The sequence below is a fragment of the Corvus brachyrhynchos genome, unplaced genomic scaffold, assembly GCF_000691975.1.
Source record: "Corvus brachyrhynchos isolate BGI_N302 unplaced genomic scaffold, ASM69197v1 scaffold115, whole genome shotgun sequence".
Taxonomy (NCBI): domain Eukaryota; kingdom Metazoa; phylum Chordata; class Aves; order Passeriformes; family Corvidae; genus Corvus; species Corvus brachyrhynchos.
In genome coordinates this window covers 21,242,887-21,267,542 of record NW_008239553.1, presented here as the reverse complement: position 1 = coordinate 21,267,542, position 24,656 = coordinate 21,242,887, and the positions used below count along the sequence as shown (strand labels likewise).

The following is a 24,656-nucleotide window of genomic DNA, read 5'->3' as shown; positions in this document are numbered from 1 at the left end:
TAACACTTAACTTTTGCATTTTATCAAGTTCCTGTGCAAGTTTGGTACGAGGCAAATGAGGTTTTTATCTTGCTGCTTCAATTTATCAATATTTGAGCTATTTTTAATCCTGAAATTCATAGTGGTTTATCTTCTTTTTCTCTGACATATTTATTAAACCAATTAATTGTATCTCATTTATATTAAACATAAATTACTTTTTGAATGAGAAAACAAAGATCTTTGTATTTCTGCTTTGCTTTGCTTTGTGTGGCAAAACCATCCTGTGCACATTGTCTTTTTTTCCAGTTCTGAGCAATGGTATACATTCACAATTGAGTTTAATAATGAAATGAAAAGTTCATTACTGTGTCATGGGAGAAATAAATTAGCTCTAATTTGTTACCTAAGCAATCTCCTGGCTACCAAGTAGTCAGAGGTTTGAATTCCCAGAATGGATTATTTTCTTATTTTCAGGAGAAATGAATGGGTAGGGATCTATAGGCCTAGTCCAACTTACTGATAAGTTCAATTGAGCAAATAACATTGAATAGAAATGTTAGCAGCAATTATATGCTTATTTTTGAAATACCAGTAGCGTATTCAGAACTGCAGTTCAGCAGCTTGCTTTGGACATAGCTAGTGCTTCTCCCAGCTGTATGGCAATACCACTCTGTCTGCATCAACCTCTGCTGAAGCTTGAGCACAAAGGATCCTAACCAGCCGTCCAGACTTATGATTTTATTATGCTTCTCTCAAAAATGCTGCAGATACATCACAAAATTATGTTGTACAGACTTAGTTGAATGATTGCTAAATATAGGTTATTTTCAAGTATGGACAAGTTTAAATTCCCGATTTAACATCCAGAAGGAATGGATCCTTGCAAAGATGGTAAGACTACCTTTCCAATAAAAACCCTAAGAGCTGGGAAAGTGCCAGTTCATTGGTACCTTTTTTTCCCCACATCAAGTAACTGTTCCAAAATTATGTCCACAATTTACACTACTAAATATAAAAGTAGTGAATTCTTATGCTTTATAACATATGGCATTTTCCAGAGACAAAGAATGGCAGGTGGAATGTTTATGGCATCACACAGGTGTTTACATGCCACCTCTGAAAGTTCTTGGAAAAGTCAGAACCAAATTGACTGGGGTGAATAGTTTCACTATCTGGCACATACTCAGTGTCATTACTTGAGTTCAGGAAAATGTCCTTCCAGAACCCACAGCTCTCGTAACTGTCTGTTGTAAAGTGTCTGAGTGTTTGTCATGGTTTAAACCCAGCTGGAAATTAAGCACCACACAGCCACTCACTCAATCTCCTTTCTTCCCACCCACTGCAGTGAAATGGTGAGGAGAACCAAGGCAAAACTTTTATTTTGAGATGAGAACAGTTTAATAGTCAAAACCAAAGTAAAACAGGGTAAAAATGGTAAATGATAATAATGATAATAAAAAGAGAATGGAAGAAAAGAACCCAAGTGATGCACAATACATTTGCTCACCACCTGCTGACCAATACTCCCTTCCCGACCCAGACTGACCCCCTTTCCAGGTAACTCCCCCCAGTTTATGTACTGGGCATGATGTTCTATGGTGTGGAATATCCCTTTGGTCAGTTTGGGTCACCCATCCCAGCTATGCTTCCATCCAGTTTCTTTTGCTCACCTTCTCACAGGCACAGCGTGAGACAAAAAAAAAAAATCCTTTACTTCAGATAAACACAGCCCAGCAAAAACCAAAACATCAGTGTGTTATCAACACCATTTTCTTTCCGAATCCAAACCACAACACTACAACAGCTTCTGAGAGGAAATTAACTCTACCCTAGCGACAGCATTCTTTTGAAATGTGATATATTGACCATGCTAGGACAGCTTTCTGAAGCAGATGAAGGGTCCGATCTATTTCACCAACCCCCATATTCTTGATCAAAACTTCCTCCCTGATGGCAAATAGCAGAACAGTTAATCTCCTGTTTAGTACTACAGGCTGCATTTTGGGCATGTGGCTCTTCACCTGCCTTGATTCTCAGCAAAGACCTCTGTTTTCAGAGTTAGATCCTTGAGGGGTTTTGCAGTGATTCATTAATATTAATAATCATAAAGGTAACAAAAAATTGATTCTTTCTTCCTGGCTTCGTGATATTGTACTAACCAGTCTGAAGTTAGTTAGGCAACACCTCTCCCCTTTCCGGTGTGCAACTCACTTGGATGTCTGTCCCAAAACTTTGGTGTTAGCTGCTAACATTTGTTTATGAATATAAAATAGTTCCTTTTAAGTTTGTAAAATTTAATTCTGTTCCTCTGGTAAATAGGTACTTAAGGAACTATATGTATAAAACTACCTGTGAAATTTGTGACCATCCTACCACCTAATGTACTCTTACATTAAATCATTTTCTCATTGTTACTGTGCTGTGTTCTCTTTTCTAGTTTCCAAATAAAACAGTAGCCCAAGTTGCCTGCAGTATGCTGAACATGCTGATACATTATGTGCATAGACTTCAACTGTATCAAGCTGATTCACCTTTAAGAATTATTCAAGTAAGTAATTTCTTTTTAAATTTGAAATTTTCAATTATTTTAAATGAAATACTACAATGTATTACTCTAAACACCTGTATATTGAGAATCATGTTTTGCAAAACATTGAATTAGTATAAACAGTCTTACTTAACACTAGCGGTAGGGAATTGCAGCACACTTAACTTCCTCACTCCAGTAATTGACATGTAATGTGTCTATATCATGCCTGCTTTTTCTCAGAGAAAAAATGTCATGAGAATGTTGCCAATAAAGTACAATTTTTTTTTTAATATTAGATACCTTCAGACATATTTATTTATGTTCAGAGAGAAAAATGATTGCCTAAAATATGGATCTGCAGTTGTATTTTGCATATCCATGAAAGAGTTTTAGTATAAAGCAAAAATAATATTTTGAATACGCTACCCATAACAGGAGGTAGACTCTGAGTCTGAACCTCTCTGAGTCTGAACCACAGAGAAAAGACACAAGTCTCCCAGGTTCTTTTCATGTAAAAGATTCTTAAGAGATACAGCAAGCATTTCTGTGCTCCTCTGCAGTCATATTTTTGATCAAGTAGAGATAGGGTATATACAAGTAGTATAGTATATAGTATATATTAGTAGTTCTAAGAAATAATGTAGCTCAGATAGCACCCTACGCAAACCAGTATCAGATTTCTTCCCACATCCTACAAGTGTGTTGAGTCATGTTCTCTTCATGCCTGAATATTTGGGGCAGCTGTGTAATTTCACTGTCCTTCAGGCACCTACGTCAGTCAAAGAGAACATAGTCCTTCTATGTATTTTGCAAAACTCAATTAAAAGTGTTTTTATTTTTAAAAAAATTGTGAAGGAATATTGTAACTTGTCTCAAAATAATTGTAATGGAATTTAACCGAGAAGCTAGTATTATGTCAGATTTACCTGCTTAAAAATTATTTTAAACTTAAATATTTAGGTTACGTTTTAAAAGAAATATGGTATATTTCCCCAGATTCTGATAGCAACTATTACACATCTGCTACCCAGTACAGAAGCTTCCTCTTATGAGCAGGACAAGAGGGTAAGTATTTTTCATTTCTATGAAATTTCTATTTTTGCCTCCTGAAAGCTGTGTCTCATATGAATTAGCTTTGCTCTGGGGCTCATTGGATCATTTAAATTTGGGCACTTTGGTGCAGTTTGTTGCTGACAGCTCCATCATTCTGGGCTACCTTTCCCACAAGGAGCTGGAGATCATCTGTTGCTCATTTTGGCCTTCAGAGCTCTGTTTCATCTCCTGTTTCTGTTTGCAAGAAGTCATGGGCTGTTGTAGACTACACTCCTATGCCAAGCTAGCCACTTTTTCACTTGAGGATGCTTTCCATAATTGACCACATTTCCCCATGAACTGCTGTGGATCATTGGACATCAAATATCATGTAAAAAATTGTCTTTGCTATTTTGACAAATGTAGTCCTAATGGGTTTCTTAAAAATTGGTTAAAAATAAAAAGTGCCCTTCAATTCCCTTCATCGTTAGGTTTATTATACTTTTGAGAGACAAACTTGTCGTGCATTATGTGAAATGAGTAAATTAGGTAAATGGATTTCTTTTTAAAGACATCTATTTAACTTGAGAAATATTTTAGAGAATCTTGCCGCTATTTATCTGAATCATCTTCTCTTCACAGCTGAGTTTTAAAAATCAAAAATAATTATTTGGTCAATAAGTTATTAATAATTTGGTGTGGATGTGTGTCTTAATCTAATTCTGTTCTAGAGTCTTTCAAGACATCCCGAGAGGGAGTTGATTCTTTTGCTAACTGAATACCCTACAATACAGAAAGCAGTTGGATTTCTTTCAGATGATACCTGGTGCTGCATAACTTTCTTGATATGTTGTAAAAAACATTCTGTGTTATTTATAAAGGACTAAATACAGATTAAAGAGTTCCATTTTGTGTAATCCTTGATTCACTTTACAGTGAAATTTATGTACAGAATGGCGCATCAGCCTTATTTGGACCTGTGTTATCTGTCATTTTAAAAACAACACTCTACAATCGATTTTGAAAACTCTGGGTATCCTCCTAAGTATAGTATCTGCTCATAGACTTACCCTGATGAGAAACTGTTGAATGGATGACCTTTGTTAAATACCTCAGTAGCCTAAGTTTTCACTGATGCCATAGGTTTTGAAGATACAGTGGTTAACAAGTGAGACCTGCCATTACTGCAGAAAGTTGACTTTACTGAATTGAAAAAAGAAAGCAAAACAGAGAAATAAAATAAAGTGATAAATATGAAGTAGCAGGTGCTGGCTTAATTGATTTGTAATGGAAAGTGTTTTTTCCAGTTGGTGGTTTCTTTACTTCTGTGCTTATTGGACTGGATAATGGCCTTGCCATTAAAGACTCTGCTGCAGCCTCTTCACACTACAGGAGCAGAAAATGATAAGACTGAAAGATCTGTTCTTAATTGTATATATAAGGTACATGTTTCTTTACTCACTTATTAAGAATTTCTGTGTATGGAGATAGTCAGTTTTCATGGAAATGAAGGCAAAAGTTTTCTGTAAGCTGACCTCCATTCTGCTCCTGAAATATGGAGTGCTGGCTCAGTTCTTGCATGTTTCACTGTAACAGCTTGACCTTTGGTGTATTTGGAATAGTAGATTTTGTTTTACGTTTTGGATGGTTAACCAAGCCCTTTTTTTGTATGTCATGGATTGCAAATGCTTGTATTGTAGAAGACTAGCTATACATTTAATACAAAAGGATGTAACTTTAATATATCAAGCAATTTCATTTAGCAACAAGCAAAGCAAAAAGCAGTAAGTTATAATTAGTGTCTTTAGGAACACAGAAGAAAGATAGGGGTTTTTATCTTTTTTTGCAAGGGAAGGGGATTAAAACCTCTAGCAGCTTAGACCTAGCATATGTAATTAAAGAAGATAGGAGATCTAAAAATAAAGGTAGCGTAATGATTTTTTGTAAGTTTTGTTTCTTTATTGTTAAATTCCACTTTGGTGTAGACTCTGTTTTAATAATTTTCTTTGCAGACCAGAGTTCGTTTCTGTAAACATTAAACATCTAAAATTTTCCAACGTTTTGTCATGTTCCTTCTAACAAATCAATTTTTAAAATGTAAAGAAAAATAAACTTCATTTCTTGTAAAACTATCAAGTATAAATTTCAGTAGTTAATGTAATGAAATTCTGGTTTTGTTCTAGGTTCTACATGGATGTGTCTATGGGTCTCAGTGTTTTAGCAACCCTAAATATTTTCCTCTAAGCCTTTCTGATCTGGCATGTATGGATTATGATCCTTTTATGCATTTAGAAAGCTTAAAGGAACCAGAACCACTGCATTCTCCAGACTCGGAGAGGTCTTCTAAACTTCAGCCAGTCACTGAAGGTTTGTCTAATTCCCTAAGCACATTTTCTTTCAAAAAGATTTTATCTTGGTTTTCAGTATTGAAGTGTTGGTCTAAAGCACAGGTTTTTGGCTACATGTAGACACTAGGTAAGAACCATTAGTATGGAATGAGCAAACGTAATTTTGAGCTATTACCATTTGATTAACTGAAATAAGTATGTTCTGAACAACACCAAGATCAATATGGTATGGATTCTTCCGTGCTCTGTGTATCACCAGAAGTGTTAAGTACTGCAACATGGATAAATGTTGCTTTTCATTTTACTTTCAGTAAATTAATTTGATTTTTTTCTTAATTTTGCTTTTTTTTTCAAAATAGGAGTATTTTGGATTTTTGTTCCTGTTTGACATTGCAATATTGAATGCTTTCTGTGATTTTTTTAGGCTATCATAATCTGTTGTTGATCTCTTTTTACACTACTTAAAACCACAGATTTGTCTAAAAAGAGAGAAATTTTCTCTCGTCTGGTTAGAACCTTAGGAGAGCTGGGAATGAACGTTTGCTTCACAACTCAAAAATAAAAATAAAGAATCAAGAATCTCAGCTACAGAGGACTGTCATGTATTATGCAGTGTATCTAGCAAATATCAAATGGCTACCTAGGGAAGAAAATTGAAAAATATGAGATTAAGATACAAGGAACTCTTGTGTAGTGCTATTCTGCCTCTGTATTAAGTTGTTCCATTTAGGCTTTTTTAAGGGTATTAAGAACCAGATAAATGCAGCAGTTCTTTGTAGCAGCTGTGTGCTAACAGCAGGTGATTCTGTGGTTTGTAGTGACTACGTGCTGTTTTTTATGTAGAGAAAATGGCTAATCATTGTGCCCTTGTCTAAGGCATGCTTCATCATCCTCAAGTACTTTTTTGGCCAAAGAATTCTAAACATAGAGCTGTCCCCTAATAAGCTCAGTATTGGATTGAACAAGTCTGATCTGAGAACTACTGGCAGGAGGAGCTGTAATTATTAAATTTACTGAAGAATGAAGCAAGGTACTATAGTTGGCTTTTCGTCAAATGGCTGTGGCCTTATTAGTAAAAAGTAATCATCTGCAGGGTCAGAATGAAAGAGGCTTCGGAGGATTCATTCTGTCCTAATTACAGTCTCACCTATACGTATTATGTAAAGCTAATATTTAAAGCATTTGCCAAAATTTACTTCCACTGCATGTTCTATTACAGTGTAGTGAATTGTAGTAGCTTTTTATGCCTGGCATCTTTTGTATTCCATAATAATCTGTAATTATGGGTTAGAAGCAAATGCTGTGTGGCTTTTTTAATCTGACAATCTGAAAAGACAACCCTGAATAGATTTCTCTTTAAATGAATACGGTTGCACAAAGCCTTAGCATCAATATCTTCATTTTGCATTTCCAACCATGATCTTTTCTTTTATGATTTCTTGTTAAATTTCTTAATAAAAGTAATTTCAGATGTTCCTTTTATCTCTCCAGATAAATTAAGTTTCAGGGCTCTGGAATTGTAAGTTAGACTGTGAAATTTAATTGGCAGACTACAGCATTATAATGCAACCCTGGTCCTGCAACCTTGGCATTTCTAGTCCCCATTGCCAGGCAGAGAATAAAATTGGCAGTGCTTAACCAATTGCACAGCATCTGTTCGCCCTGGCATTGTTGGAGGAGTGAGAGGAGTAAAACTAGTGGATAACAACCAGTCTGGGTCTCTATCAAGACAGAGGGTCAATTAGTACAAGCTACCAGCAGAACAGTATGCCAATGGGTCAACATCTTTCAGTAGAGTAAAAGGGCTATCATAGTATCTTTTTTGAAGGAATGGAAATGAGCAGGGCAGGAGCTGTAGGGAGATCAGAGAAGTTCTACAAAGACAGGGTAGGAATTGCAAGACTCTTTCCTTAGGTCACAAGCAAAGCTGAAAGTACTGAAATGACAGAATTCTTAAGACAAGGTGCTTTAACAGATGTAATTGATTTACCCTGTTACGCTTCCCATTGTTCAAGGTCAGATCCAGCGCAAGTTTTGTGGATACTTAGCCACAGCGTAATGTGGTATGAGACCAAGAAGATACAGGACTTAGAGTGACACAGCTCTGTAGTGGGGACAGGATCTACTGGGAGGTTTGGAGCAAGCCATTCAATGAACAGCAGGGCAAAGATTCCTTAAATCCTCTGGGAGCAGGTGTTGAGAAAGATGATTACTGGCTTCTGTTTTTCAGTAACTTTCCAAGTTCTGTCTCTCACATGGAAGCTCTTAACTTAGGATTATCTGTAAAATTGTCTTTGTTCTCCTCTCTGTAGCTTGGAAGTGGTAGGTTTTAGTATGAGATATACAAAGAATAATTCTGAAATTAGGGATTAAGCATATTAAACTGTTACATTTAAACCAGAATGAACTTTTAGCAGCTCTCAGTAAGGACAGCAGTAGGAAGCTTTTATTGCACCACCAGAACATGCAGACAGCAAGTCTGTGATGCTTTCATACATCTAAAGAATTACCAGGCTTGTCTGTGTGAAGGCTGATTAACTGTTCCTCTAGCTAGTGTTGGCAACAACCTGCTCTAGCTATAGTACTGGCATACAAGTGTTGTCGGTGGTGGTTTGACCCTGGCTGGGTGCCAGCTGCCCACCAGTGCCGCTCTGTTATTTGCCTCATCTGCACAGGGGAGAGAAAATATAACAAAAGGCTCCTGGGTTGAGATAAAGACAGGAAGAGATCACTCACCAATCACTATCATGGGCAAAACAGATTTGACTTGGGGAAATTAATTGAATTTATTACCAAACAAATCAGGATAGGATAATGAGAAATAAAACCAAGTCTTCAAAACACCATACCCCTACCCCTTCCTCCTTCCCAGGTTTAACTTCATTGTGAATCTCCACCTCCTCCTTGCCTCCAGTGGTGCAGGTGGATGGGGACTGGGGCACTGCAGTCAATGCACCACACATTGTCTCTGCTGCTCCTTCGTCCACAGGGGAAGGACTCCTCATGCTCTTCCCCTGCTCCAGCATGGGGGCCCTCACACAGGAGACTTCTACAACATGAGTCCTTCCCACGGACTGCCGTTCTTCATGAACTGCTCCACTCTGGGTCCCCTCCATGGGGCTCAGTCCTGTAGGCCCAGGCTGCTCTAGCATGGGTCCCCCCCATTGGGTCACAAGTCCTCCCAGCAAACCAGCTCCAGCATGGGCTCCTCTCTCCACAGCACCACAGTTCCTGCCAGGAGCCTGGTACAGTGTGAGCTTTCCACAGGATCACAGCCTCCTTTGGGCCTCCACCTGCTCCAGCATGGGGTCCTCCAGGGGCTGCAGGTGGATGTCTGTTCCACTGTGAAGCTCCATGGGCTGCAGGGGCACATCCTGTCTCACCATGGTCTGTACCACAGGCTGCAGGGAATCTCTGCTCTGGTGCCTGGGGCACCTCCTGCCCCTCCTTCACTGACCTTGGTGTCTGTGGAGTTGTTGTTTTCACATATTCTCACTCTGCTCTTCTCTGGCTGCAATTTCCTTCTGCCCAATAATTTTTTTCCTTCTTAACTCTTATTCCAGAGGCATTACTTCCACCTCTTATCAGCTCAACCTTGGTGAGCAGCAGGTCCATCTTGGAGCTGGCTGACATTGTCTTCATCAGACACAGGGGAAGCTTCTAGCAGCTCTTCAGAGAAGCCACCCCTGTAACCCCCACACTACCAAAACCTTGCCACACAAACCCACTGTTCTAATTAACTGCACCTAACTAGCCAGCTTAGATTTTCACAAGCCAACCTGGACTGCATAGTGCCACTATCTGCTAACTTCTGAACTTTTCCATTTCATTTCAGGAGCGTAAACATATATGAAGGAGAATTTTTTTGCAATTATAGACAAAAACATTTGGAAAGCTGTTCTTCGTAGATCACAAAGATGTTAGAGATAGTTGTGATTGGAAGGTACTAGTAACATTACATAGATACAGTGGCCTATCAGTTATTGATTTGATTGATTTTTTTCCCCCATTCCTCATATTTCTCCAAACATATTTTAAACTCTTTTGCATAGATTGATCATTTTTTTCTAATATTTTTCAATTTCTAATGAAAAAGTTTTCCCTGCCTGATGGTTAGTTTTAGCTTTTGTTTAAAAAGTAGAAATATAAAGTACTTTTCTTTTAAGGCTTTGCTGTTTGCCATTTTACTGAAAGGACACAAAATGCACACTTTAAAAAAATACTTTATACGTAGTGCATCCAGATTAACACAGTTTGTGTTTTGTGGGGAATATTCTAGAGATGGGTTCTCTGTACCTGCATGTCTATATAGCTGAAGTTTAAAATTAGAAAGGAATGAGACTTGCTTAAACTAATGTAAAATACAGGAAACTAAGCTAAGAGGAGCACTCTTAGGCTCTCTCTAAATGTAATGAAGGAAAAAGATATTTTAGAGAGCGATTCATCCCATTGCTCCAATTTGAGATTAATCAGTCTGTACAGGTCATCATTCTTTAGACAGCTAAAAGGATGAGGAGAGTTAAACTCCACTCTCAGTCATTATTTTTTACTTCTACTACATAACCATAGTTGTTTAAAACTGTTCAGCCAAAGTTGAATTAAAATTTAATAACACATCTGAAGGAAATTCAGGAATCCTTCATTCATGCCACAGATACAGATTAGTAGTGATGGACCTTCAGCCTTTCCATAAAAGAGGTAATTTCAAGACTGAGGAAAATAAATAGTGTAACATGCTTCTAGTAAATAACCAGATGATCATGTACACGTCTAAATTACATTGCCCAAGCCAGAGACAGTACCATTGTAAAGAAAGCAGCGATGTGTTCTCTCAGAAAGACAGGTCAACAAACAGTGAGCTGGACTGTCTTAATGTGTAATGATAGACTTAGTTTGTAGAATTTGTGGTAAAGCTGTGATGGCTTGCATTATTACATATTTTCATTTGCCCTCCAGAAACAAAGAGCATGGTTTAGATACTCATGTTTTAAGATTTTAATATATTGAATGTCCAGTTATGCCTGATGGAGGAAATGTGCTTCAAGCAATAAATTAAGTTGCAAAATTAATGTAAAATTTTCATAATTTCAAAATGCATTACTAGTCTTGGGATTGTTTTTTTTTCTTTTTTTTTTAATTCCTGAGGAAACCATCACCAAAATCTGATTTTCTGTGTGGCAAAAATGTTTCAAGATTGCTTTATTTTATTTCAACGTAACAGGTTGCATCTTGTAGTTTGCTTTTCAGTATACTTCTCTTGATACTTCTACTTTAAGTTTTCTGTGTCATTTTTAGATCAACATCACTGTATTCTGAGTGAAGACTCAGACAAGTGTTTGCATTTTATAAAAGAAACAATGACAGATTTATGATTTTAATTCAAGTGCAAAGTTTTCAGGGAAAGGCTGTATTAGAGAATGGATCTTCCAAATTTAAATTAATGTTCCCCTCTTTGTACTACTGTGTCACCTTTTCCATATGTCCCTTGGGCTCCTGAGGGAGTAAATTCACACACAGAGGCACAAAACAACCATGGTCAAGTTTGAGGTCTTTAGGGTTTGCCACACAACAGTGATAGTAATAACTTACATGCTAGAAGGTCCTTCTTATTTCTTCAGGTTTCTCAGCAGAACTTAACAGGGGACATTTAACCTTTATAGAGTGGGACTTCAGGTATCTGGAAAGCTTGTATGTCTCTGCTCCTCAGAACCTGAGAAAAGTATTACCTTATTTATCTGTGCAGTGGCAAGTGCTAAATACTTGGTATAAATATTCTGACAAAGATGGGCCACCCCCTGCATTGTCCAGGTGCTAGTCAATAATGTGCTGATAAATGATTCTTTGAGCACCCAGCTTATTTTCTCTTTGTTTTGTATAAAATCTGCTTCCAGCTCCTTCTTGTATTTCAGCAGATGGCGCTATAACTTAATTTCCTTGTATGCTGCCATTATCTGGACACTTAATTCAGCATCACTGAATGTTTTTGTATTTGTAAATTTTAAACTTCAAGAAGGCTATAGACAATAAAAATATAATCTCTAATTTTCTTACATTAGTTGTCAAGGCATTAATTTATTAAAATACTTGAGTTGACATGAGTTTTGGAATTGTGTAAATATTATGTTGATTTTGCCGCCTATTAACTGGATGAAATGTTTCCCTTTTCGGATGTAGTGCTTCCTAAAGGAAGACAATAGCCAGAATCCCAAACATCTCTTACATGCTGTACCCAAACCTTTTGGGAAAAAAAAAGGCAAATATATACTACCTGTTTATTTTTGCAGATGCTGAATGCATCCATCTTCAGAAACTGAAGATCTATAATGGTAGTCAGTACACGGCACAAATTTGCCTTTATTTTTCCAGTTAAGCCAATTAAGACATCTGAAACTGCAAAAAGAAATTTGTTTATTAAACATTAGGTTTTGCAGGTTATAAATATCCAACATAAAGAGAGATGGTTTCATTATACCTTACTTCTGTGTCCAAGAGGTTGCATATTCTCAGTAAATACTGAATGAAAAAGTAACATTGTTCAGAACATTCTGGTTTGATGCATTTTTAGTGAGAAAGAAGATGGGAAGCATTTGCAGCAGTTTTCAATGTTTAATGTAATTTAAAATACGTCATGTAACCCTGAGGAATACAGTATTTTATCTTCTCTTTGTAAATCCCAAATTCAGGGCATCCTTGCCCAGTTACAAGAGAGAGGATACAGAAAACAGGTACTCTGTCATTTTGATTTTGTTCCCTCTTCTAGCAGTCTTATTCTGTAGTGTAATATTTTTGGGTATGGGTTCTTCAGTGGATCCCCTGAACCAGTTGACAGTTCTCTGCCTGAGAGAGTCACTTTGTTCTGCTCATGTACATCCTGTAGACTGGACTTGATAAAAATAATTCAATAACAATATAGTACTGGGTTAGCAGGATGTGATATAAACATTAGAAATATCTTTTGTGTATTTAGATGACATAATGTGCAAGTGAAAGGTATGCAGCAAAGAAGGAGGTGGCAAAAACCATACTGAAATACCAGTGCATCTCACAGGATGAATTTCACATAAAATGGGCACAACTAACTCCTCTTTCTCCCTCCCAAGGTTTTCTAACCTGAAACTTCTTAAAATGCAGTTGTGGCATGAGATTTCCTTTTTGAATATTTTGATAATGTTAGATTGTGTTCAATATAGACAGCCCGGTTTTTGATTTTGTACTTTAAAATTATCCAGTGTTATTCTCAAGCTAACCTACAGCTATATGCTCCCCAGGGAAATTAAGATGGATTAGGCCTTTTGTGCATCTATCTTCCTTTGTATTTGTCAATGTAATGATGTGTATAAATATAAAAATACAGTGCAGTTGGAATGGACATCTAGCAACACAGTTATGATCTCTACTTCAACAGCAGTTCAAGATTTATTTTCACTAGATAAGAAATAGTATATTTTAGAAGAACAATGCTGATAACAAAGCTACAGCAAAGGAAGTATGATTGGCTATAAAATAATGAAGATTCTTCTTTAACTGTTTCAGGATTTTTCATCCTATTTATATACAAGAGAACGATCATCAAAATACATATTTTCCCTTACTGAATTGCATGTATCCTCAGCTTGCACTGCTCATTCTCTGTTTAAAACTCAGTAAGAGACCAAAAGAAATACTTAAATCTCAGTGTTGTTTTCTGAACTCTTCGTTTAAAACCTGTGCTCTTTCTCTTGCAGTGAAAACTCACATGCAGCAAGGATTAATTTCTGTTGCTGCTCGCACTGTGATAACACATCTAGTCAACCACTTAGGCCACTATCCTATGAGTGGAGGTCCTGCTATGCTGACCAGTCAAGTGTGTGAAAACAATGACAATCCATACAGTGAAAGTCCTGAGCTTTCTCCTGAACTTTTTGAGAACCCAAATCTTCAATTCTTTGTATTAAACAATACTTCTCTGGTGTCTTGCATACAAATCCAAGCAGAAGACGACATGCCTGGGGGAGGACTGTCTGCTGGACTTGCGTCTGCTAATTCAAATGTTAGAATTATAGTGCGTGATCTGTCTGGCAAATACTCGTGGGATTCGGCCATTTTGTACGGACCATCATCTTTGTGTGGATCTTCACAACAAACGTCTTTTGCACTTCCATTATCTCAGCAAGATAAACCAGAAGATGCTCTTTCATCTTTTGAGCATGTGGAGGATGTATCAGCAAGAGATGGAATTACACTCCAAGTTAAAAGGAAATTTAGAGACACTGTACCAACATGGGATACAATTAGGGATGAAGAAGATGCTCTTGATGAGCTACTGCAGTATTTAGGTGTTACAAGCCCTGAATGCTTACAGAGAACTGGTGTTTCACTCAACATCCCTGCTCCTCAACCAGTCTGCATCTCAGAAAAGCAGGAGAACGATGTCATCAATGCAATTCTGAAACAGCACACAGAAGAGAAAGAGTTTGTTGAAAAGCATTTCAATGATGTAAATATGAGGGCTATGGAGCAGGATGAGCCAACCTCACAAAAGCCACAGTCAGCATTTTACTACTGTAGATTACTTCTCAGTATCCTGGGAATGAATTCATGGGATAAAAGGTAAAACGACTCATATTTTAAGAACTTTTTTTAAGGAATTGTTCTATTCTTACCTTGATCATAGAGTTTGTTAAGCCAAAAATATTCCAGGCCAGCTAACAAAAGAGAGCGGATGTGCAACTAGGGGCAAAATAGCAGCTTTCTTCTGCTTTTCAGCCTGTCGTTTAGAGAGACAGAAAGGAGGAATCTGTTGCATTTATTGTGATTCATATTCTTTCCTTAGAAAGTGTTTGAAGGCAAATTGAAGGAGTGATGTATTTTCTTTGCTTCCCATGTATGTTGCTGCAAAAATGGTTACCTTTCTATGTCAGAATAATACTCAGAAAGTGTCCTATTCTCAGCTATTGTGTCGCTGGACAGTGTCCTGCTGCTTTGTCTGCTAAAAGCATGCTTGCATGCAGCCTCAAAGCATTGCATGTGTGTTAGCTAATGAGAAAGATGTGTCCTCTAGTGTTTATTTCAACACTGGCTGTGCTTGAGTATTGTTTGAATATGGTTTAGAACAACAGGAGAGAAGCCATGTTCAATTACAGAAATAATGTCTCTTTACATTATTATTTTTGTGTGGGTGTCGTTAAGTGCATGTCTGCATATACATGTGGATATGTACAAATATTAGCATCCTAGCATTTATGGGTCTTTCTGAACTTTTTTGCCATTGCTGTCAAATTCCATATTAGAATCATTGATATATTTTCCTACTATGAAGGGAAATGGATATTCTGTAAAACAAAACTAATCTGTGTCACTGAGATATCACTGGAATCAGACAAAATGTTGGTGTTACAGCCCTTCTTATTTGGGTCTTTCATTCCTCAAGGCAGTCTGGTTTTGGACAGGACTGCTCTTAATTCCACAGCATTTTGTGGGAAACATCTTAAGCACAGTTGAAAAGAAATGAAAACTGTCTTTCTTGCTCTAACATATTGGTTTTGTCTTTTCTTTAATTGTTAAAACTGGCTGGGTGATCACTGAGCTAAGTTTTGCTGTGCAGTTCAGGATAGCAGAAGTTCTGTGTTGAATGCACCAACTCCCTACAACAGTAGATTAATGGGAGTGTCTTTTGTCACTAAGCATATATATTATGGTCTAGTAAAGTGTGAGGCTTATGTATGCATCAAAGGGAGTTCTGTTCTTCTGCAGAGAAGAAATGGATCCTAGTCAGATCCAACAGGTTGACAGAAGAAAGTGGAGTGAAGCAGAAGTTATACTCAGGGCTGTAATGAGTATAGAAGATTTGCTGGAGTAAGAAAAATTGCTTGTATATTTTTTTAAAGATGTCTTAATTTTTAAATATTAACAAAGGACTGTTGAAAAGGCAGAAGCATTTGTTGACTGTTCCTGAGTGGACCTGGATATGTTCTTGTACTGTTCTTGTACTGTTCTGTATCCATCAGTGAAGAGGTGATAAAAGAGTTACAAATTTCTCTGTTTAGAAGGAGCTTTCATCTCCTGAAGAAAAATGAGAAGTTACTTCGAGAACTCAGAAATTTGGACTCAAGACAATGGTAAATTCTTTTAATGACTGCCTACTTACTTGTTTTAAGTGTGCTTTTACTCAAATGGCACTAATTGCATAGATGTGAGAGTTGAGCTGACTTTTGTAATAGTTTTTTTAATTATTAATGTATTTTGCATTGTATTGTAGTTTTTTCTGTTACATTGAAGTTGCATTGGTTTTATTTGTAGGGTCGAAATCTGCATGTAGAATACTATGAGATAAACAAATTTCAAAATAACGTAAAATTATGAGCATTTTTATATGCATAACATTGAATTGTTTTAAAACTTTGATATATCAAAGTCTCCACGTTTTAAGCTTTGGTTGATTGTTTGGCTTTTTCAAATGGTCCCGGTATTTGAAGACACAGACCTCTAGTGGGAATTGTAGCACAGAATTAAAAATTGACTTGTTTTTGTAGAAGTTGAAACAAAACCCCGTGGAGGTTTTAGAAGTGTGAGAAACCACCTCCACTTGTTCCAATGTCTAACAGCAACCTGTCAATAGAGGACATTTAAATGATGATGATCTTTAAAAGAAATGTAAAGATTCTTCATTCAGTTGCACAAGTTGCATTTTCACAGTGTTCAGAAGCTATTGTTAATGGGCAGTGCGGTGTGTATAATGCCCATGTGACAGGTTTTGCCCATGTCAAAAGCCCAGCTATTCCATTAGCAATTGGTACAGCCAGCACCATCCTGGATCTTAGAAGTGGTGAAAGGGGTAAATGCTGCTCATGTATAGCAAAACTTAAGGCCCTAGAGAAGAGGACACTAGAAAAGACAGAATGAGAATATGAAAATATAGAGGGCATCCAAAAAGAAGCCATATAGTTGTACTGTAATTCCACTATGCATTTTCTATGCTTTGAAAGCCATGCTCTGTGTGTACTGTTTGCATATTTTCATTTCATATTAGTTAAGGCACTGTCATGCAGTAACCATTCTGTTTTAACAGCCGAGAGACACACAAGATTGCAGTGTTTTATGTTGCTGAAGGACAGGAAGATAAACACTCCATTCTTACGAATACTGGGGGAAGTCAAGCCTATGAGGATTTTGTAGCTGGTCTTGGCTGGGAGGTATTTATTAAAATGTTTTTATCCTAGGTTTTTTTACAAAGAAAATTACGGATCCCTTTATATATTACAAGTCTTTGGCTCTTCAGCATTACTCACAAGCACTGAAATACAGTGGTTTAAAAATGAGATTCAGAGAAGAATTCCTGTTTTAGTTTCATTAGCAATACTAGCCATTTAAATTTAAGCTTTTAACAATTGAAGAAAGTTTGTGCAGGCAAAGATAATTCTTTAATGTGCAGTCCTGTACTTGGCTTTCATGGACTGATTAGAAGGCATCTTGATTTCCCTGTTAGCTTGTAAAGTGTTAAGTCCATTGAAGTTTGAACTTTGCTCAGATTTGGGACTTCAAAAAGTACAGACAAGCAGCTTCTGACATACTCTCTTCTTCCTGCCTTCCACTGCAGGCATGTATCAGTTCACACACTCCACTCTACTTCTCTTCCAGCAGTCAGAAATATTGTGATGTACCCCATTATCTGTGTGGGCCTGCAGCTCTTTAGTCACTTGTTTGATACTGTTACAAGGATTTCCTTTTTTTCATCTTTCTTTCCAATGCACAGGATTAATTACTACTGTAAAGTTCAATTTGGCACTGAATGGCTTCTGGTCCTGGTTGGGTGTATAAGAAGCTGCAGGTTTTTTGCTCCTCTTGTGACTTGTGCTCATCAGGAGTGTCCACATGAGTGTCTATCTTATTTGTTCTTTGTGTTTCTTTACTCCTTAGGTATAAAAGGGCACTATTAGATTAACTGTGTGGATAATGACTCGTGACTTTTCCACAGGAACAGAGGAAAATAGCTACAAGTCTGCTGACTTTCATGAACATAGATGTTTATTTCCCACATTCAGGAGAAAAAACCCCACATTAGTACCATCAAATATCCTTCTTTAGTGGTTTAATTCTCTTGGGCATTATTAGTTAAAGAGTTGCTAATTTGGATTAATATTCTATAATGAGACAACTAGTATTTTAACATCTTAACATTAAATTCTGCATCCTTTAGTATCAAAAACCCGAATATATCCCATGTGGGCAGAGATTAAATGTATTCACATCTGAAATACAACTTTCTGTAGTCACTGTTTTAAAGGTGAAGCAGCACATTAAACATGCTTACTTACTTCAGTGTCAGACTATTTTCCATATATCTAAGACTTACAAACTTACTTACAAATTAATCAGTTAGTTTCATGTGAATTTTTTTTCATATTCACATAATGAAAATTTCTCAAAAAAATATATGGAAGGCAATAAATTACCTGGCTCTTACACAGAGTTTTTCCAGAGCTCAGGGCAAGGTTGATGTAGTATCAGAGAATTTTAAAAAATACAGAAAGCACATGTAAGTGACCGCACTCAAATGGTCAGGGAATAATGCAGTAAATATTATTTGCACAACCTTTCCTTTCCTCTAACCTCATCCTTCCAGTAGCTTCTGTTGTGACCGCAGAATATAGAATGCTAGTGCACTGCAGTTGATTTCCATTCTAGTCAGCAAGTCTGAGCTCTTTTAGAAAAAAAACGTAACTATACTGTTGTGAAAAGGATCTTCACTTTTAAAGTTCAGTTGAAAGTGCATTTTAACATATAAAGGGTTTATTTATTACCTGATAATTTTTTCTTGTAAAGTTTCCTGGTCTTTATTTCTAGGTAAATCTCACAAATCATTGTGGCTTTATGGGAGGACTGCAAAAAAACAAAAGCACTGGATTGACCACTCCATATTTTGCTACCTCAACAGTAGAAGTAATGTTCCATGTGTCAACAAGAATGCCTTCTGATTCAGATGACTCTTTAACAAAAAAGGTAGGTGTCTCTGAATAAATAGTGTTCTCTTGGTAGTAAACCTAGACAAATTAGAGTCAAAGGAAATCCAATAACTTTAAAAAAAAAAATCCAACTCAACAACAAAACACCATAAAATATCATAACATCCTTACCTGCTAAGTTGGTATATTCTTTACCAATTTCTGATTTTACCATACTGGTGATTTGTACCACCATTGCAACTGTTGGCAGGAACATATTGTAAAGTGGGGAAAAGTGCAGGGAAGTAATGGTTGGTGTAGAAGAAAAAGTATTACATCCCAATGATATCTTAGTACTTTTGAAACCTGGGATGCCCGTCAAGGTATATGTGGTGAGTACTTTCTGAGATGACTTTTTATGTACTTACGGGTCGTGTGCTGGTTATTAACATAATCTTCCCTTTAAAAAAAAAAAAAGTTAAAAATATGAAGACAATGTTTATTGTATATAAGGTGTTTTGTCTTGGAGGAGGCACAGACGCTCAACAGTGATATGATCTCTTATAGCTGCATGAAGAAAAAAATGGGTTTCTGTATTGGTATTTTTTTTCTTTAGAATTTAATAAATTCCACATTAGTAATAATAAGTTACAGTCTTGAACATGTGTCCTATTATAAATGAACAATTAGCCATCCTTAGACTGTGCCCCCATCCTGCATACATACATCTTCAGATGTGCTAATCCATTCACTAGACACGTTAATGAGCACTGGTTGAAGTGTAATATTGGAGGAACTGAAGCTGGTTGACCTCAGCATGGACTTTAATACTTGTAATTAAATTAGATGGTAGACATTTAGTAAAGAGAGAAATAGCCATGCCTCTGGCAAGCTTCAATTATTAATGACTTCTTTTTCTTTGTGTTCAACTTGAAGAAAAAATATTATTGTTCTTATTATAGACTGACTATGAATTCTAACTTCTCACTGTTCATCTCAGGTTGGTTTGGTTGGTGTGGGGTGTTTGAATTAAAAATGCTTTTGCTTGTATGCCTATGATGCTGCATCCTTTCTGTTCTTTATTTCCTGAAGTAGAGTCAGGGTAATACTTAGGTTATTAAATTATTTATAAAAGTGGTTAATAGCAAAAATAACTAATTTAAAAATTCAATTATTGCTACTGTTTTAGTATAGAACATTGGTGGGGGGTTTTAGTTGACTGGCTTCTATATTTTTTAAACAAAAACCTGGTTTTATAAAATACAGCTTGTAATTAACCTCACAATGTTTGTTTGTAATCTGTTTGAATTAGACCATTACAGAGTGTTGAAAAGGGGGAAGATGGGCCACAGTGAAAAATAATTAAAAGTGAATAATTTGATAATGCAATGGACTTCAGCAGAACACAGAGACAAGGTCTCCTGTCTGTTTCTAGGAGCATATAGTGAATGAGTGTTTTAGGTACCTCAAAGAATGACCAGCAAAGGCATTAGCAAAAGCAGGTTTAATATTCAAATAAAAGTGTGACACAGTTCATTGGCAAGGTTTGGTCTACTGCCTACTGGATGGTTAAAGCACACAGAGAAAAGTCAGACTAAAATGTAAAATCAATCAATCTAAAACTAAAATCAACCAAGTATGATCTATGTGGAGGCTGGGGATGAAAAAAGGGTAAGGATGGGAAACGGTAAGGATAAAAAGCAATGAGGAAGATCCTCCAAATGAGTCACAAGGTTTGGACTGGACCCCCTTGCTAAGCTTAGCCCCAGACTTGAATGATGGTTTAGGCTTAAAGCTTTTACCAGCATGTAAACTTAACAGCACCTAACATCGATAGCTTAATTTAAACAATTTAACAAAAGATTCTATAGAATTTACTATAGCACAACACTAACTCACTTATAGGCCTAACTTACTTGCAAATCTAAAGTACTTAATCCAAGAGCAACATTCATAGTACAGTTGGTATAGCACATTTGCACTTGCATGCACACAGATCTAAAGGACTATGTAGAAGGTATATACCTGTAAAAAATTCCCCTTGAGTTCAGTGAACTACTCATGTCAGATGCCTTTGCATCTTCTCAACAAGTGAAGGGGTTGATCCTCGAGCAGTGGGGGTTATCAGCCCAGGCTCCAATGGTCCTCTGAGTACAGCAAACTTGAGAGTTTGCTGCCTCTGAGAGGTGTGTCACTCAGAGGGAGATTGCTGGCTGCAGCTGACTGGTGGTCCAGGAAAGCTCAAAGGGTCTCACTTCCCACCGCTGTTTATAGGGCTGCAAGGGAGTTGAATTTAGTCATAGTAATTTTCCATTCTGTCCACAATTTGGGTTGGTAACTTTCTTTGAAAGTTCGATTACAACTTCAGTTACCAGTTCCACTTGGGCTGTTATTCATGCAAGAAAAATAAGTTTCCAAGGTTGTTCATTAAAAAACAGAAGCTCATTAGATAGCACAAGTTCCTGGGACAAGACAGTGATTTCTGTTTCTGATCAGCTCAAGAGGAGCTTAGCCCAGGTGGTTTGTCAAGGCCAAGGCCTAACGAGCATTTCTAAAATGACAGTGCAGTCCAAGGGGGTAGGGAGGAATACACCACCACAGAGCACCCTGCATCTACATATAGTTGTTCTTGCCAGGCAAGGTTCAGTGCTGGTCCAGGCTTCCTGTGACTCAGCTTGTGAAAATTGTGTCAGCTGGGCTTCTTAACAATTCCAGTGTGCCCCAGGCCTGTTTCTCTCCTACTTTACCAACAATGTCACTTGTCAGTAATTTGAAATATCTGTATGGATATCAATAAGTGTATCAATAAGTGGATATGATATGAATTGAAGTGGATAAGTGATATCAATTGATATGGATATCAATACGTGTATCAATAGATTGAGATTATATTTGTGGCTCAGCAACTGATTGACTGTTTAATCAAGCTACTTTATTTCTCTGTGGCTTTCTTTTCTGTTCTTCCTCAGTATGTTGGTTTTGTTATTTTTAAGCACATTTTCCCAAGAACAGGGGCTTGGGAGCCTCTCTCTCTTTCTCTCCTCCCTTCCCTAATAGTTTTTGGCCCATTCCAATCTAATAGAAACATGTTTCAAAGGTGTTCATTTTGTGTATGTTTAATGATGATAGGCTAAGTAAAGGAGATAGAGGGGGTGGGACTTTCAGTGCTCCTACTCTGCAAGTAAAGACTTCGTGAGAAGAAGCATTAGATAGATATCAAAGAACCAGCAGCAAAGAGAGATGTTAAGAAATTCATCCTAAACTTGAGAGAAACATCAGCTGAAGTTTACATCTTGGGATAAACTAGCAAGTTCTATCAGGAGACATGAGTAACAAAACAGTCTCAATTCATTTACTATTTCTGCAACTACTCATGCTGCTTGGACTCACCACATCAGCAAAAGGATTGTATTTTATGACATACTGTTCAGCTCACACACACTATCAAAATTATTTGAGAGCCATGTGAGTGCTAACAGTTCTAATTGTTTTGAATGCATGTACTGTTCATGACCTTCAGAGAAATTCGAGATTTGAGCTTCTCTCCAGGTCTTCAGTGTGATTTTTTTGTCTTTTTTTTCAATGGGAGAAAAACAAGCAAACTTGCAGTAGTTGGCTTTGGCTGCTGGTTTTTATATTGTAAATGTGCCTAGAGGTACATGATAGTTCCTCTTATAAATGGAAATTAAATTAAATTAAAACAAAACTTCTTCCTGCCAGTTGAGCCACTGCAAAATCAAGATTCTGCTGTTTCAGGGGCTAAGCCATTTTTAAACTGATTTTCCATCACTCTTAGAGAGTAGTAAATTCAACTTTTAAGTGTTTTGATACACTTAACAAGCATTTGTTTCTGAAGATGTGAACAAGAGCAAAAAAAGACATGAATTCAAGAACCAATAAAAAACTTCTGATTGTGAAAAGGAACTTAACATTGAAATACATATATAAAATATTTAATTTGCAAATACTAAATCAAAGGTTTAATGCTATAATGCAATTTGTTCTGGTTTTCTTACAATTAAAGGTTAGAGTAAAAAGTATTTACACTAAGCTTACAAGAGCAAGCTTGCAGAGAATATCAGGACTAAATAATGTGAAGACTCAGTTCACAGAATGAGAAAGGTTGTAGAGGCACATAAATGAGCAATCACCTGTCTAATTCCTCCTTCCTTAGGAGGAACTTTCTAAAGAAGCGAAGGCATTGTAAGTGAGAATATTATACACACAGTATGTAAATAAAAAGTAGTAATGTTAATGATTGAATACTAATTCATCTTGAGCTTTTGGTGTATTACACGATTCTAAGTTGTGCATGACATGATCCTAACCACATAAAATCATTACAGCTCCCAGTACTTATGGCTTTTTATTGTGTTGCTAACATGTATTGGGTACCTGAAGGTTTATAGATGTGAATTACTAGTACAGTATTTTTTTGAGTTACAATTATATACACATATTGCTAAAAAACCAAACCAAACAAAATACCCAAACACACCATAGTTATTGAGACAAAGTTTTGTGAAAAATTCATCTGGATGGTACATGACTGTAGACAGTAGTACTGTTAATATCTAATGGGCAAAAGTAGCTGCATAAAGCCATTACTTCATGTATCTCTGCTGCTTTTGTTCTTTTTGTAATAAACACTTCCATTTTTGAAGAAGAAAGAAGTTGAGGCTAGCTGTTCTATCAGAAGAAAATATAATAGCTTTTTTTCTCCCTCCTTTAGGTAAGTGGGTATTAGAAATTACAGTAATTTTGGCAAGAGTTCAAGGGTTAATGTAACAGATAAATAAAAGGAATTTTCTGTAAATTGAGCCCTGCATTATTTCACTTGTCTTGCCTTTCCAAACCTAACTCATTTAATTTTAAAAAGTAAATACTTAAATTCTTCCTGACAGTGTGCTTTGCTTTTACTATCGTTTATTACTTCAATTATACTTGGTATCGCTTAGAACAATCTGCCATTTGGAAATTTCAGTATAGCCTGGAGCTTAGTTTAAAGTCTGGCTGCTATTGTAACATGTACAGCATATGACACTAATGTATCAAAATTAGATTTGATCATCCCTCCTGGTTATATTTATTTCACATTTCTTTTGTATTCAGTTAACATAAATGTATTAGGAGAGCTGACACATGATGATGGTTATAGAGTAAGAATATTTTAAAGTATTTTGAGTTAAATTTGAAATTTCAGGTAACCTAACAGTCGGTCATTTTTATATATTTGTTCTAATGGAGTAGAGTTTCAAACCAAGCCTGAAAAAAAAAATCTGTTTTCTCTTTTATCTCCTCAGGGCTGTCTTCCCGACAGCTCAGGTTTAAAATGGCTAAAACAGAGCTCTTAATCTATTTCTCATTGCCACCTTTCCAGATCATCACAGATAACATGACCATTGTGCCTGTCACTTGTGCCCATAGCCTGAAATAATCTTTAATTTGGTCCACTTTCTGGATTCTTACATTCATTCTGTGCTTATAACTCTTCTTTTTCCCACGTAATATTTTTTCCAACATAGCCTTTCCATACACACAGTTAAAATTTATTCTCTATATCGTAAAGTGTTGTTTTGGTTGCTGAACCTTCCTTTCTCTGGTCTTGACACTTTCATTCTTGAAGAATGCTGATATAAATGACATTTTCGTAATCTTTAACACCTTTTACAGCTTCTTTGCATTTGTCCATCTCCATTTTGTGTCATGTCTTGTGCTTAGGTAATAAACTCTCTAGGGCAGTTTGATCTGCATTTAGAGTGTTAGGATACTGGTGTGTAACCTATAGTTCCAGGTGTTTCCAGTGTATTATCAGTTGCTCAAAGTATAACATTATTTTAGGAC

The 24,656-nt window shown here is 36.6% G+C and overlaps 1 protein-coding gene across 1 annotated transcript in view; it reads left to right on the top strand.

The window, feature by feature from the left end:
- RALGAPA1 (Ral GTPase activating protein catalytic alpha subunit 1) overlaps positions 1–24,656 on the top strand; it is a 131,074-nt gene that overhangs the window by 66,363 nt on the left and 40,055 nt on the right. The window contains exons 30-37 of the mRNA XM_017741641.1: positions 2,420–2,530; positions 3,509–3,577; positions 4,852–4,986; positions 5,728–5,911; positions 13,617–14,481; positions 15,918–15,989; positions 16,940–17,063; positions 18,715–18,870. Of these exons, the coding sequence (XP_017597130.1) occupies positions 2,420–2,530; positions 3,509–3,577; positions 4,852–4,986; positions 5,728–5,911; positions 13,617–14,481; positions 15,918–15,989; positions 16,940–17,063; positions 18,715–18,870 (1,716 nt within the window). The remainder of the gene's footprint in view (positions 1–2,419; positions 2,531–3,508; positions 3,578–4,851; positions 4,987–5,727; positions 5,912–13,616; positions 14,482–15,917; positions 15,990–16,939; positions 17,064–18,714; positions 18,871–24,656) is intronic.